General features: G+C 54.8%; 1 protein-coding gene across 2 annotated transcripts in view; it reads left to right on the top strand.

Annotated features, from left to right (window-relative positions):
• TRIP4 (thyroid hormone receptor interactor 4) overlaps nt 1-7,831 on the top strand; it is a 34,519-nt gene extending 26,688 nt beyond the window's left edge. The window contains exons 12-13 of one of the 2 annotated variants that reach the window (XM_085300700.1): nt 2,184-2,286; nt 7,549-7,831. In XM_085300700.1, coding sequence (XP_085156826.1) covers nt 2,184-2,286; nt 7,549-7,616 — 171 coding nt within the window. In that variant the 3' untranslated portion in view covers nt 7,617-7,831. The remainder of the gene's footprint in view (nt 1-2,183; nt 2,287-7,548) is intronic. The other variant, XM_085300701.1, reaches the window with a different exon arrangement.
• The last annotated feature ends 6,400 nt before the right edge of the window (nt 7,832-14,231 follow it).

Genomic DNA, 14,231 nt, shown 5'->3' with positions numbered 1-14,231 from the left:
GACTTCTTYGAAGAAGTCACTGGTTGAACCATGGATAGTGGTGTGGGGATGAACAGCCTCTGTGACCAGAAGGTTTGGACTGTGACTTAGGCACCACCACTGTATTGCGTGACCTTCAGCGGCTGTGCTCGGGCAGAAGCTACTGGCTAAGTCAGATCCCTGACTACGGAAGGGAGACCAGCCACCCGTGTAATACTGAGAGCAATGAAGCAGAGCCAGGATTTTGCGGTCACCAAGCGTTCTGGTGACACCACGCCTGGGGTCTTCATATTGGCTCTTTCCAGGCTTCCCAAATCCTCCCTCCCTGCAGAGAGGAAGTGAAAACACTTGGCATCAGCACGGAGCAGTGGAAAGAAGTTGAGTAATGTGGCTTAGCAAAAAGAAACCAATCCGACCCCAGATCAGTACAGCAGGGTGTCTGTGTGCTGCACAGCGAGCTTTCCCCTGCTGCGGGTGTTAGGCAGAGCAGTTAAGTGCATGTTACATCTCTTGCTAGGTGAACGTTCCCCACACTGTTGTAAAATGAGGGGGCTGGAAACGCTTTCCCAGTGGATCTAATCCTAGTGTCAGGCTTCTATAAATCTCCCCTGCTAACTAACTGCTGGCAGTGCTGCCAAACGCCACTACAGCACAGGAAAAGCAGGTTGCTCCCAGCTCTGCTCTCCGTGCCCAGCTGTTTCAGGGCAAATCCAAACTCATCTTGGCAGATGAGTGAAAGAGGGAGAGCTTTTTCAAACACTCAGCCTAGAAGTCATTTGTTAGTAACAAATGGGGGATTTGCCAGGACACACTCCTCCATCTGGTCTGGCATCCTGTCCCAAATGGCAGCCTTTATGGATCTGCTTGAGGAAGGCAGGGGAAAAAAAGCCTTTTTTTTTTCCTATGGAAGGGAAGCAGCTTCCTCTGTGTGCCTGAACAGGGTTTCCTGGGCTGAAGCACCTTTGTGGTATGCTCTAGCTTCTGTGCCTGGAAGGGCAGATAGCGGTCTCTGTGTGTATCTGTCAGCACAAGATCTGCAACTAATGGAGAATCTGAAGTGATGGATAGTGTATATATATTTTTTATGATAGTTCTGCATTTCACTTCTGAACATCGATGAGACTGAGCTGCATCCAGACAGGACTTTTGTGCACTTCCCTTGCTCAGTGTTTTTTTTTTTYCCCATGGTTCATGAGAGAAGAGCTCTGTTTACGCTCTTCCTGTATAAATTCCCCAATGTTTTCATCACAGTGAAATCTCCCTGTAGACTTTGCTCTGCCAGGGCAGAGTTCTCACTGATACATCCAGTAAAGCSCTGCTTTCTGTTGGTTGCGTTTGGCCGTTCACCCCGTAGATGCAGACGATTCTCGGGGTCTGTGCATTTCGCAGCAGGACGGCGTGTGCTCTGTGCAGCTACAGGGAAATCTCAAAGTGATTAAGCACAACTGTTTGGTCTGAGCTTGTATCTGCTCTGTCGGGAATAGATGTGTTTATATATGTGACGGGCAGCTGCTTCAGTGGAAGAGGTTGCTGCCCTTCTGATGGTCATCATCGAGCTGGGGCTGCCGGCTGAGCTTTTCCAGTTGAGGTCCTGGTGTGCCACTCACAGCTGGCTGGGGTTTAGCGGGGCTACCATCCAGAGGGGCAACCCACATCCCTGCTCTGCTGAGCCTGGGAACACATCGGGCTGAAAATCAGCCTCATGCTTGTTAGTACCAGCATGAAATAGGCAGTGAGAAGGCAAGCTGGGGAGGGCAGGGTCCCAGACTGCCTTTTTAGCAACAGCCTGCACTTTAGATCAGCTTAAGCCAGCTGTGAAACCACACCTTTAGGCAGCTAAACACAGATCTGTGCTAAGATCAGTGAGCTGGAAAGGGTTAGGGAGCGCTCAGGGATGCGGCTCTGTGGGCAGATCGGAAAAGGCAGCAAGCTCTGCCAGAGGCGTGTTGAGAAGAGGCTCGGTGAGGGGCTCTCTGTGTCCCTCTGGCAGCTGGATCTGCTGAGGAGGTCTGGTTAGGGCCCAAAACTGCAGTTGTACTGCTTCCATTAAAAGCTCCTGAAAAGGCTTAGTCTGAACTGGTACAACCAGTGTGTATTACTGACCCCTTAACTGATGTTTTGTCTGGAAGCCCTTTCTTTTGTGCTTGGAGTTCTTTTTGTGCCCGCTGCAGCTTCTCTGACTTTGTTTTGTGTGTGTTTCGCAGTATCCGGATTTGAGCCAGGAGTCTGGGTCTCCATTTGTCTTTATCTGCACTAATCCCCAGGAGATGATTGTGAAGTTTCCCATCAAAGGCAAACACAAAATCTGTAAGTAGTAAAGTTCCACAGATGCCCCCCTTGGCCTTTCTTGCCTGCTCTAATCACCACCTCTGCTTGCCTTTGCCATATGAGTTTGAAACCTTTGCCCTGTGCTCTTTGATCTGTAGGTGTTTGTTTAATGATTCAAATACATCTGTAATATTTTTGTCTTCAGTTCCCCGTTCCCCAGATGTTGCTTCCTTCCAAATACATGTCTCTTCCTGCCTCTACAAATGCTTGGGAGTTGGAGTGCTCACATGCTMTGAGGAAACACATGTCTGCAGCTGATCTGCTCCTGGCATGAGCATTTGGAGCCTGGGTCAGGACACAAGGTGCAAATCTTGCTTGGCCCTCGCAAGAGGAGAGGAATGTGGCGATCCTCAGGCTGATCCATGCTAGATACTTGCTGTTGTTTCAAAATCATGCGCTCGCCCGTCGGGAGGTGAGGGCTGGGCTGAAGCAGCGAGGGCTGTGGGTCCAGATGGAGGTACCAACCACATCCAAGCCGCGGGCTGGGAGGATGGGATGTCCTGGCAGAGCTCGCAGGGAAGCGCTACAGCATCTGTCCGCGCTGTGCTTGCCAGTGTTGTTAGTCCTTTTTATGAGCCACCAGCCCTCCGCAGGCTGCCAGTTATTCCTGCCCGTTGCTGTAAAAAGAAGGGAAGATGGATGCAGCAGCTGAGGAGTCTGTAGTCAGCTCCATCCTTATTAGCAGCTTCCCCACCACACAGCCTGGGGAAGGCACTGTACATGCTTTCAGGGGATGTGAAAAATTAATTTGACAGGCTAAAAGCAGCATAAGCAGAAATAGTCTTGGCTGTTTGTTTAGCAGAGCTGACGACTGGGTTTTCTTTCTCATTTGCAGCCTAGTTCTCTGGGAGTAGTTACCTAGCGGCGCGGCAGCGGCAGGATTTCTCAGGATCGGTTAATAAGGCCTTTTGAAGCACAGTGGGGTCTTTTCTCTCTCCACTCAGGCAGAGGAGTGGTGCCCTCCCATGGCTTCGATCTCTCCTCGGGCGTTCAGGATATGCCTCCCCTGCAGTGGCAGTGAGCAGGTAGAAGGGCAAACCAATTTGCTTTATTCCCTGGCTTTTGTAGCGAGATCTGGGAGGTGCGTTCGGCCGATGGCAACGAATAATGCTTGGTGACCTGCAGCTGCAGAGCTCATGCGAGGGCTCCGGCCTTGCTAGCGGCACCAAGGACCCTAGGGACAGGTCTYTTCCAGCGTGCTGGTGAGCAGGTGAGACTATGCTGAGTTATTTAGGATGGAAATGTCTTTGCTGTGCTAGAACAGCCTCAGAGCTGTTGTGTGCTGGGACAGCCGCTGCGTCCTCCCCCCCTTTTTTTTTTCCAGCCGCTCCCTGCTCTGGTTCAGGTTGTTGCCCGCCACCGTGCCGCTTCCCCGTCACATCTGCCTCTGCCTGCTGGCTGCGGGGAAAGCTGATACGCGCCGCGTGAGCGCCGAGCGGCTGGCTTCTGTGCGTCCGCTTCTCCGGGTGCGAGTGCTCCCCCCCCCCCAATCTGTCACATCGTGTCCTTTGTGTTGTGACAGTTTCCTGCTTGGAGAAGGATCAGTCTAACAGCCTGGAAGGAAGCCGGCTGTGCTGGCGGCTGCCTGCATGTCCCGCTCCCACTGCTGGCCTTGCCTTTCCTGGCCTCCTCTTGACAGGATCTGTCAGGAGAGCGCAGGAGCAGCAGCGGGGAGATTGTGGAGTTGCATGTTCCCCTCCGGGGGAGATGTAGTCGTTCCAGGTCGCTCAGACAATATTTGTGACAGATGGGGGAAGGAGCAGGGAAGCCTTTGACCTTTCCTTGTGGTAACACGCTGTTTTAATCGGAGCTGGCTTCAGATCCGATACAGTCAAAAGCATAACTCTCCGTGCTGGAAGTAGAGCGGGGAGGGAGGCACTGGCTCCTGGCTCCACCTGAGCTCGCTGGCCTGCCCCAGTCTTCTCCTTGAATCCTGGCTCAATCCCTGACAAAATGCCAGTTTGTCTTGTTGGGAAGCCAAGACGGAGCAGCTTTCGTTGCCAGATAACAGCATGGACCTCACCGCAATGACATCTGAATGCCTCTCTGCTGCAAATTAGTTGTTTCTAGCAGCCTGGGGAAGGAGAAAAGTAACACAGCTTAATTCACTGCCAGGGTTATTGTTTGTGTGGAAGCGCCGGGCACTGTCTGTGGCGCCTTTCTGCCACGGCTTTCCCCAAGYGTGTTCCTGCTTGGTTTTGTTGTGTGAGGACAAAGCCCATCCATGGCTCTCATCTCCTTATATCTAGGCAAAGCTTCCCTGAAGCCCCCTGGARCAACACTCAGATCCTCCCCCCGCCCAGAACACCCGATGGCACCGTTTGCCTGGAAGAGCGCRGGGGGGGACACGGAGGTGGGAGATGGGGCATGCCATGGTAGTGACTGTGAGATGAGAGTCCTTAAATCATCCAGTGTAAAGGGAAGGTGACCTCTGGAGCTGTCACCTTATTTTTATTCTTTTCCTAAAGGCTACATCTGGGAAGTGTTACGTTTGCCAGCTGACAGAGCAGAGGAGCCTCTTGATCGGGTTGGAGGACTGGGAGAAGCCAGCAGGCAGTGTTAAGCATGAAGCTAACAGCTCTGAATGTGACAGAGCTTTGGCAGTGGCAGACCAGAGGGTGGAGTGAGTGTGAACTCACTGCTTTTCTCCTGCCCCAAACCCCTCTGGTGACTCTGTGGTGTGACACACTGCTCCTGGACAGACTGGCCACGCAGGGTCACACTTGCTGGGTACCCAATCTCTTGCTGTTTCCATCTATTGCAGGAGGGCCTTATTCCATACGCTCATTCAGATGTGGAAAATTTCTTTTATATAATGTACCAGAGAGGGTAGAGGCGTGGTGGGTTTCCCAGACCTTCTAGGACAGCATCTTCTGAACTCTGCAGCCCGGGGCAAAAACACTGGCTAAGAAACACGCTTCAAGTAATGTCCTGCTTTGCCCTTCCTGTTGGCCTGAGTTTTATTTTTTTTTTAATTTATAGTGGTCGCAATGCAATGTTGGGGAGGATCGCAGACACCCTGGTGTGTCCTGTGAGCTGCAGACTGGGAACTGCTGTGCCAAAGCCTTGGCAGCGTCTGGTCCCTGCTCCCAGTTTCAACCCAACCATACCTTCTCAGTTCAGAGTTTGCAGAGCTACCGTGAAGTGACTTGCAAATGCTTGCTCACATCTTTTTTGCATATCTTATGGTTTCTGTGCACTCAGCTTCCTTCTGGAGCACAGACAGGAGCCTGGTTGACCTGAAACTCAGGCTGAAGGAGGGGAGGGCAGTTTCAAGGAGACTGAGGTAGTTGTCCTGATGGGACATTTCAAGCAAAGCAGTCTTGTAATCTGCCTTTTTCGGGAAGAGCAATGTTAGACTCTTCTTGGAGCTGAAATGGGAAGTTTTCTCAGTTTGAAGATACTCTCGTTCCTCAAGCACAGTAGATGATTGACTGGTTAGAGCCATTTTCTCTAGGCAGGTATCTGCTTCTTGTGGCACACTGGTATTTACTGGCAGTCTTTGGAGCAGTTTCTGATGTGGCACCGGTTTGGAGCGTAGTGAGTGAGTGCTGCTCTGCCCCAAGAGATCCCTCTGTGTGCTGCAGCTGGACTGGAGTGACGCAGCTCTCCCAGGGACCTTGCCGCTGCCTGTACAGGCTTCTCCAAGGGATGTGCTTCATCCAGGAGGTGACACTAGGCTTGATTCCCTAGAGGAATGACACTGAGGGTCTTGCCAGCTCCRGCTCCCTGGCTGGGTTGCTCTTCTCCAGCAGCCAGGGCCTTGCCACTCCTGAGCTGTCTCTAAGCACAGCTGCTGCCTTTCCTTCTTGCAGTCCAAGGCAGTGTGTTGGTGGCCTGTGGGAAGAGGTTGACCCAGGCATGACTATGGAGGGCTCCCTGTGTCCCTCCTGGAGGGCAGGCAAGGCCGTGGGGGGCCTCCTTAGAGCCTGGACCCAGGTTCCCTTGCTCAGCACGAGGCTCTGCTTTGAGCCGCCCGCGCAGGGTTTGCAACTTTTCCAGCTCGTTTCTGCAGCTCGGTGGCACCCGGTCCCTGCCCCTGCAATGCTCCCAGGTTGCAGACAGACAGACAAGCTGAGGCTGGCCCTCGGAGGAGGGCAAGGCGCAGAGCAGCGCAGGCTGAGCAGGCAGGCGGGCTCCTGGGGAGACRTGGCCTTAGAGGAGGCGAGCGGCACTGCCTGCCGATGGCAAAACCCTCTCTGGGAGGCTGGCTCTTCGCCCTGCTGCCTTGCGCAAGGTCGTCTTACCTTTCTTCCTCACCTCCTGGAAGGAGGGAGCTTTGAGCGGGGCGTTCTGGCTGGGAAAGTGGGAGCATCCTTATTTTGGAGAGTTTGGGTAAGGGAAGAGAGAGGGGAATGGGGCTGCTCCTCTGAGTATTGCCCTGCTGCCTTGTTCATGATACCTGACTTTTGGCCTCCTCTGAAGAAGTTGCCTAAAACAGGCTTTAAAAAAAAAAAAAAAGAAAAAAGAAAAGAAAAAAAGACGGCTGTGTTGCTGGAAGCAAATTGGCTGAGGGCCACGGAGCTCGGTGGGCCAAGGGGAGGCAGCGTTCGCTGTGGGCTCCCCTGGAGCAGCCAGCTGTGGGCACGAGAAGCATCCGGGCTGCCCGGCGTGCTGGTGGGTGCCTCTCAGCCTGCGGCCCTGGAGGCTGCCAGCCTCGAGCTAGTCAGCACCGTGCAAATGCCGTGTTGGCCAGGTGAGCACTCGGGTCCCCATCCCGCGCTGCCAGGGCCTGTCACCTTATTGCCCCCAAGCTGGGGGCCTGCGCCRGTGGCACAGCACGTCCTGCAGCGAGCAAACGCGTTGGAGAAGTGCGTCTCCGTCGCCGCGTTTGACGGTCCCCTCCCAACCTTGCTTCTCCGCGGGCTTCCTTCGAACGTGTCGACGCAGATCCCGCGGGTGAGCAAAGAGATCGCTTTCCTCCCGGCAGCAGCAGGAGCGATGGATGTTAATTTGCTCTCCTCCTTGCCGAAGCCTCCCCCCCCCCCAGCGTCTCTTTGCTGTACGGTACGTGCTGCCCCCAGCTCCCCGTGTCGCGCCTGCGGAGGGGAGCTGTGGCGGCTGGAAACGCCTGGCTCCTCAAGCACGATAATTGAATGTGACAGGAACACACTAACTAGGAGACCTCACTGCCTCCAGCTGATTTGCATTGCAAATAGCATTTAAAAATAAAGAGTGATGAGGGCTTTTTTTTTTTTCCTCTTCCCCCTTTCCTTTCCCCTTTCTCCCCCCGCTTTACAGGGAAACTGGATTCAAAGATCCATCAAGGAGCAAAGAAGGGGTTAATGAAGCAGAAAGCGATGGTGTGAGCCGTGGGGGAGCAGCGAGACGTTCCCACGCAGCCCTGGATCTGGATCTCGGCACCACTGTACTTGCTGGGATGCCTGGAGGTGCCAGGATGGTGCACAGCTCTCTGGAAAGCAGGTGCTCGTGGGAAGAGCGATCCAAAAGTGCTGTTAGAAAAGCTGATACTGTTCTATGCATTGTATTCAGAAGTCATTAAAAGGAAAAATGTTTTCACCAAGCTCTTTCCTTGCCCAGAAGCTTTCCAGCCCAGTGCTTCCAGGAGAGTCTAGCACCACAAAGAGGGGTGGGTGGGAGACAAAGCTGATATGCTGACAAATTCGCTCAAGTGCTGGCATCTGCACATCTCTGATGAGCGCTGGCCTTCCGCGTAGTCCCAGGATGGATCCAGAGAGCTCACTAGCAGCAGCCAGCACAAGCTCCAGCCAGAGGCTTCATCYGTCTCAGCAGGTCCAAGCTGGCCCCGTCCTGGCTTTGGCAGTGTCTCCCTCCCCGGGCAGCTCGGTGAAGAGACAGCTTGTGACTCGTGGTCTTTTGGCCGGATCGGGTCAGACACATTACAGTGTTGGCCTCGGAGGAGAGATCGCTGCAGCTGCTCCGAGATGCTTGGCAGCGTCTGCAGCTGAAGCTGCCCTGTGCCACCTTGATATGTGATGGCTTCTCCTCTAATGAGAGGCTGTGCAGGGCTCAAAGGGGCCGAGTGTGATGGCTCTGGACATCTGTAAAGCCTGAGCCCTGGCCCTGYCTCCTTCAGCACATGCTTGGGGAAGCGGAGGATTTGGGGTGAGAGGTGAGCTCTGCTCCTCGTCCATGCCTGCTCAGAGGCTTTGGGCATGAGGCTGCTCACAGGAGCTCGCTCTTACAGCTCTTGGCATCTTTGGGAAGTGCCCAGCCTTACATCTCTCTCCTCTGATTTGTATCAAAACAGCAGCCAAGAGCTGTCCCCCCGCCTCCCCAGCAGCTGCTTGCATGAGTTAAAAACCCACTCTGCCTTATGAATAAGATTAATTTCCCTTTTCTTTAATCCTTCATATTCAGCATCTATCTGCATTGACATGTCTGTGCTCATTATGCATTGATGCTCACTGGGCTGTGAGCCTTTCGTGCCACATTGCTCTAGGCTCTGGTTCGACATGGCCTAAGTGTTCCTAAACTCCCCGGAGCCCACCCTGCTCGGAGAGCAATGGTGGAGTGCTCTCGGCATCCCTCCTTTTCCCCCAGGACGCGGTAAGCTGGCCCATCCACTCCCGAGCCGCCTCCCATGGCAGGAAGCAGCAGGGCTGCTGGCTCAGCTGCTTGGTGTGGTTGTTGGTTACAGGCACTCGGGTGCCCCAACTATCTGACCTTGGTTCCTGTTGCTACCACATCAGAGAGGAGGAGGAGGAGGGTCTGAAGCTTTCTCAYCAGCTGTCTGCACGCCCTGAAACTCAGCAGCCGGATGCAGCGGTGATGTAAATCATCCCAGGGAGGCGACTGATGCTGCCTTTTGCCCTGGGAGTTGTCTTCTGGCTCCTCTCTTGCTGCGTCTGGGATTCTTTCTCTGGGGTCCTGGAGATGGTGAATCTGGATTAAATACACACCCACGTTAACTCTTCATCTGGAAAGCCCTTKTGGGTGTTTCAGCTGCGATTTGCCCAGGCTTGGTGCTGAGGTTATTGTACGGAAATTGCTGTTTGTTGTGACAGGAGAGGTGTTCTCCTGCTTGCTGCTTCTGCTGGCTGTACCTGCCTGCCCACCARCCTGTCCCTTGAATCTCCCTTGCCCATGCGTAAGACCTCATTCAGCTGYGCTGAGACTCCGGGGACTAACTTCCCAGCATCCTGGTACCAGCTGCTCTGCTTCTTTTCAGTGTTTCTGTATTTCTGCTGTCAAGGCCCTCCTCTCTCAGGTGGATGCGGGATGCCCCGTTCTTTCTGCACTGGGGCAGTGGGTCTCTAGGACACAGGGAGATGGTCTGCAGTGCCTGCAGAAGTGGAGCTATGGAGGGGTGCATTCCATAACATCCTCCTACATAAGCTCARGAAGTGTGGGTTAGACAAGTGGACAGTGAGGTGGATTGAGAACTGGCTGAATGGTAGAGCTCAGAGGATCTTCATCAGTGGCGTGGAGTCCAGTTGGAGGCCTGGGGCTAGTGGAGTCCCCCAGGGCTCAGTACTGGGTCCCATCCTGTTCAACTTCTTCATCAATGACCTGGAYGAAGGGATGAAGTGCCTCCTCAGCAAGCTTGCTGATGATACCAAGCTGGGAGGAGWGGCTGACACACCWGAGGGCTGTGCTGCCMTTCAGAGAGACCTGGACAGGCTGGAGAGCTGGGCAGAGAGGAACCTCCTGAGGTTCAACAAGGGCAAGTGCAGAGTCCTGCACCTAGGGAAAGATAACCTTAGGCACCAGTACAAGCTGGGGGCTGACCTTCTGGAGAGCAGCTCTGCAGAGAAGGACCTGGGAGTGCTGGTGGGTGACAGATTGACCATGAGCCAGCAATGTGCCCTTGTGGCCASGAAGGCCAATGGTATCCTGGGGTGCATTAGGAAGAGTGTTGCCAGCAAGTTGAGGGAGGTGGTCCTGCCCCTCTCCTCAGCCCTGGGGAGGCCTCATCTCAAGTACTGTGTTCAGTTCAGGGCTCCCCAGTACACGAGAGACATGGAGCTACTGGAGAGAGTCCAGCGTGGGGCTACGAAGATGATCAGAGGGCTGGAGCATCCACCCTGTAAGGAACGTCTGCGAGAGCTGGGCCTGTTTAGCCTGGGGAAGAGAAGGCTGAGGGGGGATCTTATCAATGTGTACAAGTACCTGAAGGGAGGGTGTCAAGGGGACAGGGACAAACTCTTTTCAGGTGTCCCATGTGACAGGACAAGAGGCAATGGGCAAAAACTGAACCACAGGAAGTTCCGCTTGAATGCAAGGGGGAAATTCTTCGCTGGGAGAGTGACAGAGCACTGGAACAGGTTCCCCAGAGAGGTTGTGGAGTCTCCTTCTCTGGAGATCTTCAAAGCCTGCCTGGATGCAACCCTGTCTAAGATGCTCTAGGTGACCCTGTTTGAGCAGGGGGGTTGGACTAGATGATCTCCAGAGGTCCAACCTTACCGATTCTGTGATGATTCTATGAATGCAGGGGCMTGGGGACCTGGGAGAACTGCTGAGCAGTAGCTAAAAAGGCAGGAGAGGACTTGGCCTCGGTGGCTGGGAAATGGAAGGACTTGGTGGCTGGGTGGGAGAGGCAGGATGTCAAGCTTTCTTTGTCTAGGATGYCTACAGCTCCCTCTCTGCTCCGTGGTGTGAGAGAGCCCTGGGGGTTGGGGGAAGAGATTGWCCACTGAGGAGCCTGCCATGGTTTTCCCCAAAGGCAGAGTGTGCRGGACCAAGGTGGAGGAGAGGCTCCAGGTGGCTCTTCTGAGCAGAAGGCATGTGTGAGGAAGACTGAAGCATCCAGTTAGCAGCAAACAACGCAAAACAGYTGCTTCAGTGCTGACCTCTCAGTCTCTGTCCCAAGAGTGCTAGGAGTCCTGAGAGCCTAGGAGGGAGGACCAAGACTCCTCCATTGTCCTGGATGCTGAAAATCCAGGACTRGAAGATCGGGACTCCAGGGCACGCTGTCACCTGCCCCTCAAGCTGAACTCCTGATTCACCCAGACACAYGAGCCACTGTTGCAGAAGAAACCAGTAGCAGAGAGCAACCTTCCTGGAGGGACATGATCTCATTTTCCCTGTCCCTCTGCCCTCTCCTGGAGGTCCCACACACCCTTCCTTAAGGTCTGCCCTGGCTGTAGATGTGGCTGTCCTTGTCTCAGTGTCTCCCTGCTGCTGGGCAGAGGCGCTGGTGCGTTCACAGCTTGCTGTTTTGTACCAAAATCCATGYGGACTAGTGTTGGCTTCCTCTGGGGCTGTTTGAGCTGCGGTTTGAGTGGTGTCCTGGGATCTCCCCTCCCATAGCTTCCAGCTCTTCGTGGAATGGGAAAACTGTGTGGAGCTGGGAAGCCACTCGCGCCACATCAGCAGGAGTTTGGAAGCTGGAGCAGAATCTGGATCCTCCGTGGGGCYGAGCTGCTGCTTCAACTCGCTGTTGCAACCGGGGGTATACTGGAGGTATCCTGGCCACCGGAGCAGCTGCTGCAAMATCCCCTCGCAGCCGCCGTGGTGCCGCTGCCGCCGGGAGGGGGCTCGGGGCCCACCAGCGGAGCGTCCGCCCTTGRGGCTTTCCCACGTGAGCAGCAGCAGTGAGAAATTGTCCCCTGCCGGGAGCCGGGAGGCTGCAAATGGACCAAGTCGGGGCACGACCCGGTGCCACAGCCACCCCCCCAGCTCTGCCTGTACCGCTTTGGTTTTGCATTAAAACAGACCCATCACTAGTTTGGTTGCTTCCACCCCCCTGAGAGAGCCAGCCTGCTCTTTGTCAGCTCTCTGTCCTTTATATTACTTACAGCTCGTGCCCATATGTCATCCGTGGGTTTTATCTGCAATGATTTTATGTTCTCCGCTAGTCATTGGTAAAAAACGTCAAGTCGCGCAGGGCTGGGAGCTCCAGCGCTCCAGCAGCCGCGGCCGCGCTCRATCACGAGCGCGGCTCGCGGGTGCTTCTGAAGGCGCGTTGGTCAACCAGTTTTAATCCGTTTAACGCGTTGCTTTGATGTATTCCAGTTCCTTAATCAGAATGTTACGTTGTACCCGGTCAAAAGCCTGCAGAGATCGGTGCGGGTGGAATCGGCGGTTTGTCATCTGAACTTGCTGCCTTGTCAAAATACGCTGTCGGATTTGTTAAAATCGCTTCCAAAAGAGCTGGATTGCCCRGCAGAGTTTGTGGGGTTTTGCCTTTAATTCTGCGTTAGTGACGTCGTTTACGGTTTTGCCCAAGAATGAACAGACTGACACACCTACACTTCCCTGGTTTGTTCTGCTTCCTCCTCTGAGTCCTGGCAGCCACAGTGAAGCTGGTTTTCCCACCGTCGAGAACATCATTACTGGTCCAGGGCATATTGAAAATCATCATCAAATGCTCAGGAAGCCTTTTAGCCAGACTTTTAAATTTTTTGGCAAAGAAATGACCTAATTTGTTCATTGTAGGTCGTCAAACTCAAGTACCTGCGGTTCCCTCTCGGGGTAGAAGTGTCTCATCGTTTCCCCGTCGCGCTGTGCGCGGGATTGTTTCTTCCCCCAGATCGGCGGTACGCGCTGGCGAAGGGGAGGCCGGGCTGTCTCGTCTGCTATCGCAACACGTGCCGTTTCCACGGGGCGGCGAAGYGGCTCTCCGCGCCGCCGAGCGAGGAGCAGGCCCACGGCTTGGGGACCCGCCAGCCGGCTGCCCATCCCTCCCTCAGCCTCGTGGTCCTCCTCGCTTTTACATCGCCCGTTCACTGCCCTTCTGCAGCTCCGCGGGGCAGGGGAGATCCCTCCGGCTCTCCGTGGCTCCATCCTCTCGCATTCGTTGCGAGGCCGCGGGAGGTAATTACCCGTCTGGTCCCTCCGAGGCAGGCCGGCCACGTGGGATGGAGGCCCGCRGGTCTCTATCGAGATGTCCTTGCCTGCTCCTCCTGACTGTTCCTGTCCTCCTGATTGAAATCTTTCTCCCAAGGGATTTTGCACATAATTCGCTTCTAGCTTGGTGAAACCGGCCCTGCCGCGGGAGCTGTACCGCCGGCAGGAGATATACTGCAGCCGTGCCTCACCCCGCTGGCACGTAACGAATGTAGCTGAGCCGTGACCGCTCGGACATCCTCGCTTTAAGCCGTCCTCCCGGCGCATAAAACTCCCTGCCGCCGCTCTGGTGCTTTCCAGGTTCGGCGTTGCCATCAGCACGGGCCGTGGGGCCGCGGGGGCCGGCGTCGCTCGCCGGGCTGTCCACCCTGCCCAAGGACAGCCGGTCCCGCGGTCTCGCTCTCTGCCAGGTTTCTGTGCTACATCAACACGGAGTTTATGCTGGCGCAGGAGCGGTTCCTCACGTCCGTCGCGTTACGGGTGCACGAGCCGTTAACAAATTCCTTCATCTCCTTCGGTGTCRCGATTAACTTTAGCGCTGACATCTTGGCTACGTGCTAAATGAAGGTTTATATATTCGTTCTTCTTATCCCCTTTTCCTATGCTTTAAAATCTCACCTGCACCTGCCCCACAAGTCAGAGAAACGAAGCCACGGCCCCCCAAACCGCACCTTTTTACCGCAACCCAGGGAGCTGGGTCTTACRCCTTCCTTGCTCGGTTGCCAAAAAGCTTCTCAAAAAAAATCAGAGCTCTGCTCTTTCCGAAACCAGCCGTGAACGCGCGCGGGGCACCGTGGCGCGAGCCAGTCCCTCTGCGGATGCAGAGGCTTCCCAAGCCCCGACTTCCAGCTCCTTGCGGGTTTGGGTGACGCTTTCCGAGCGCGGAGCCCCAACTGTGCTCCGGGGTGAGGATTTACAGGGCTGATCTCCGATGAGATCGTTCTGCCCGATTATACAATAAATAAAACTYCTTAATCCCGACAGCAGAGCTAACCCACGGCAGCGCGTTATCTTTAGAGCAACTTAATATCCCGGCGAGATTTATTGCGTTTCGAGAACGTTGGACTTGCATAAATTAGGCGCCGTGCGGCTTGCCCCGTCTGAAGGTTTCTGCGCCTCCTGCCCCGCTGCTTGGGCCATTTCTGCAATGA

The sequence above is a fragment of the Rhea americana genome, unplaced genomic scaffold (genome assembly GCF_003343005.1).
Source record: "Rhea americana isolate MKP2758 unplaced genomic scaffold, rheAme1 scaffold_168, whole genome shotgun sequence".
NCBI classification, from domain to species: domain Eukaryota; kingdom Metazoa; phylum Chordata; class Aves; order Rheiformes; family Rheidae; genus Rhea; species Rhea americana.
This window is presented reverse-complemented; position numbering and strand designations above follow the sequence as displayed.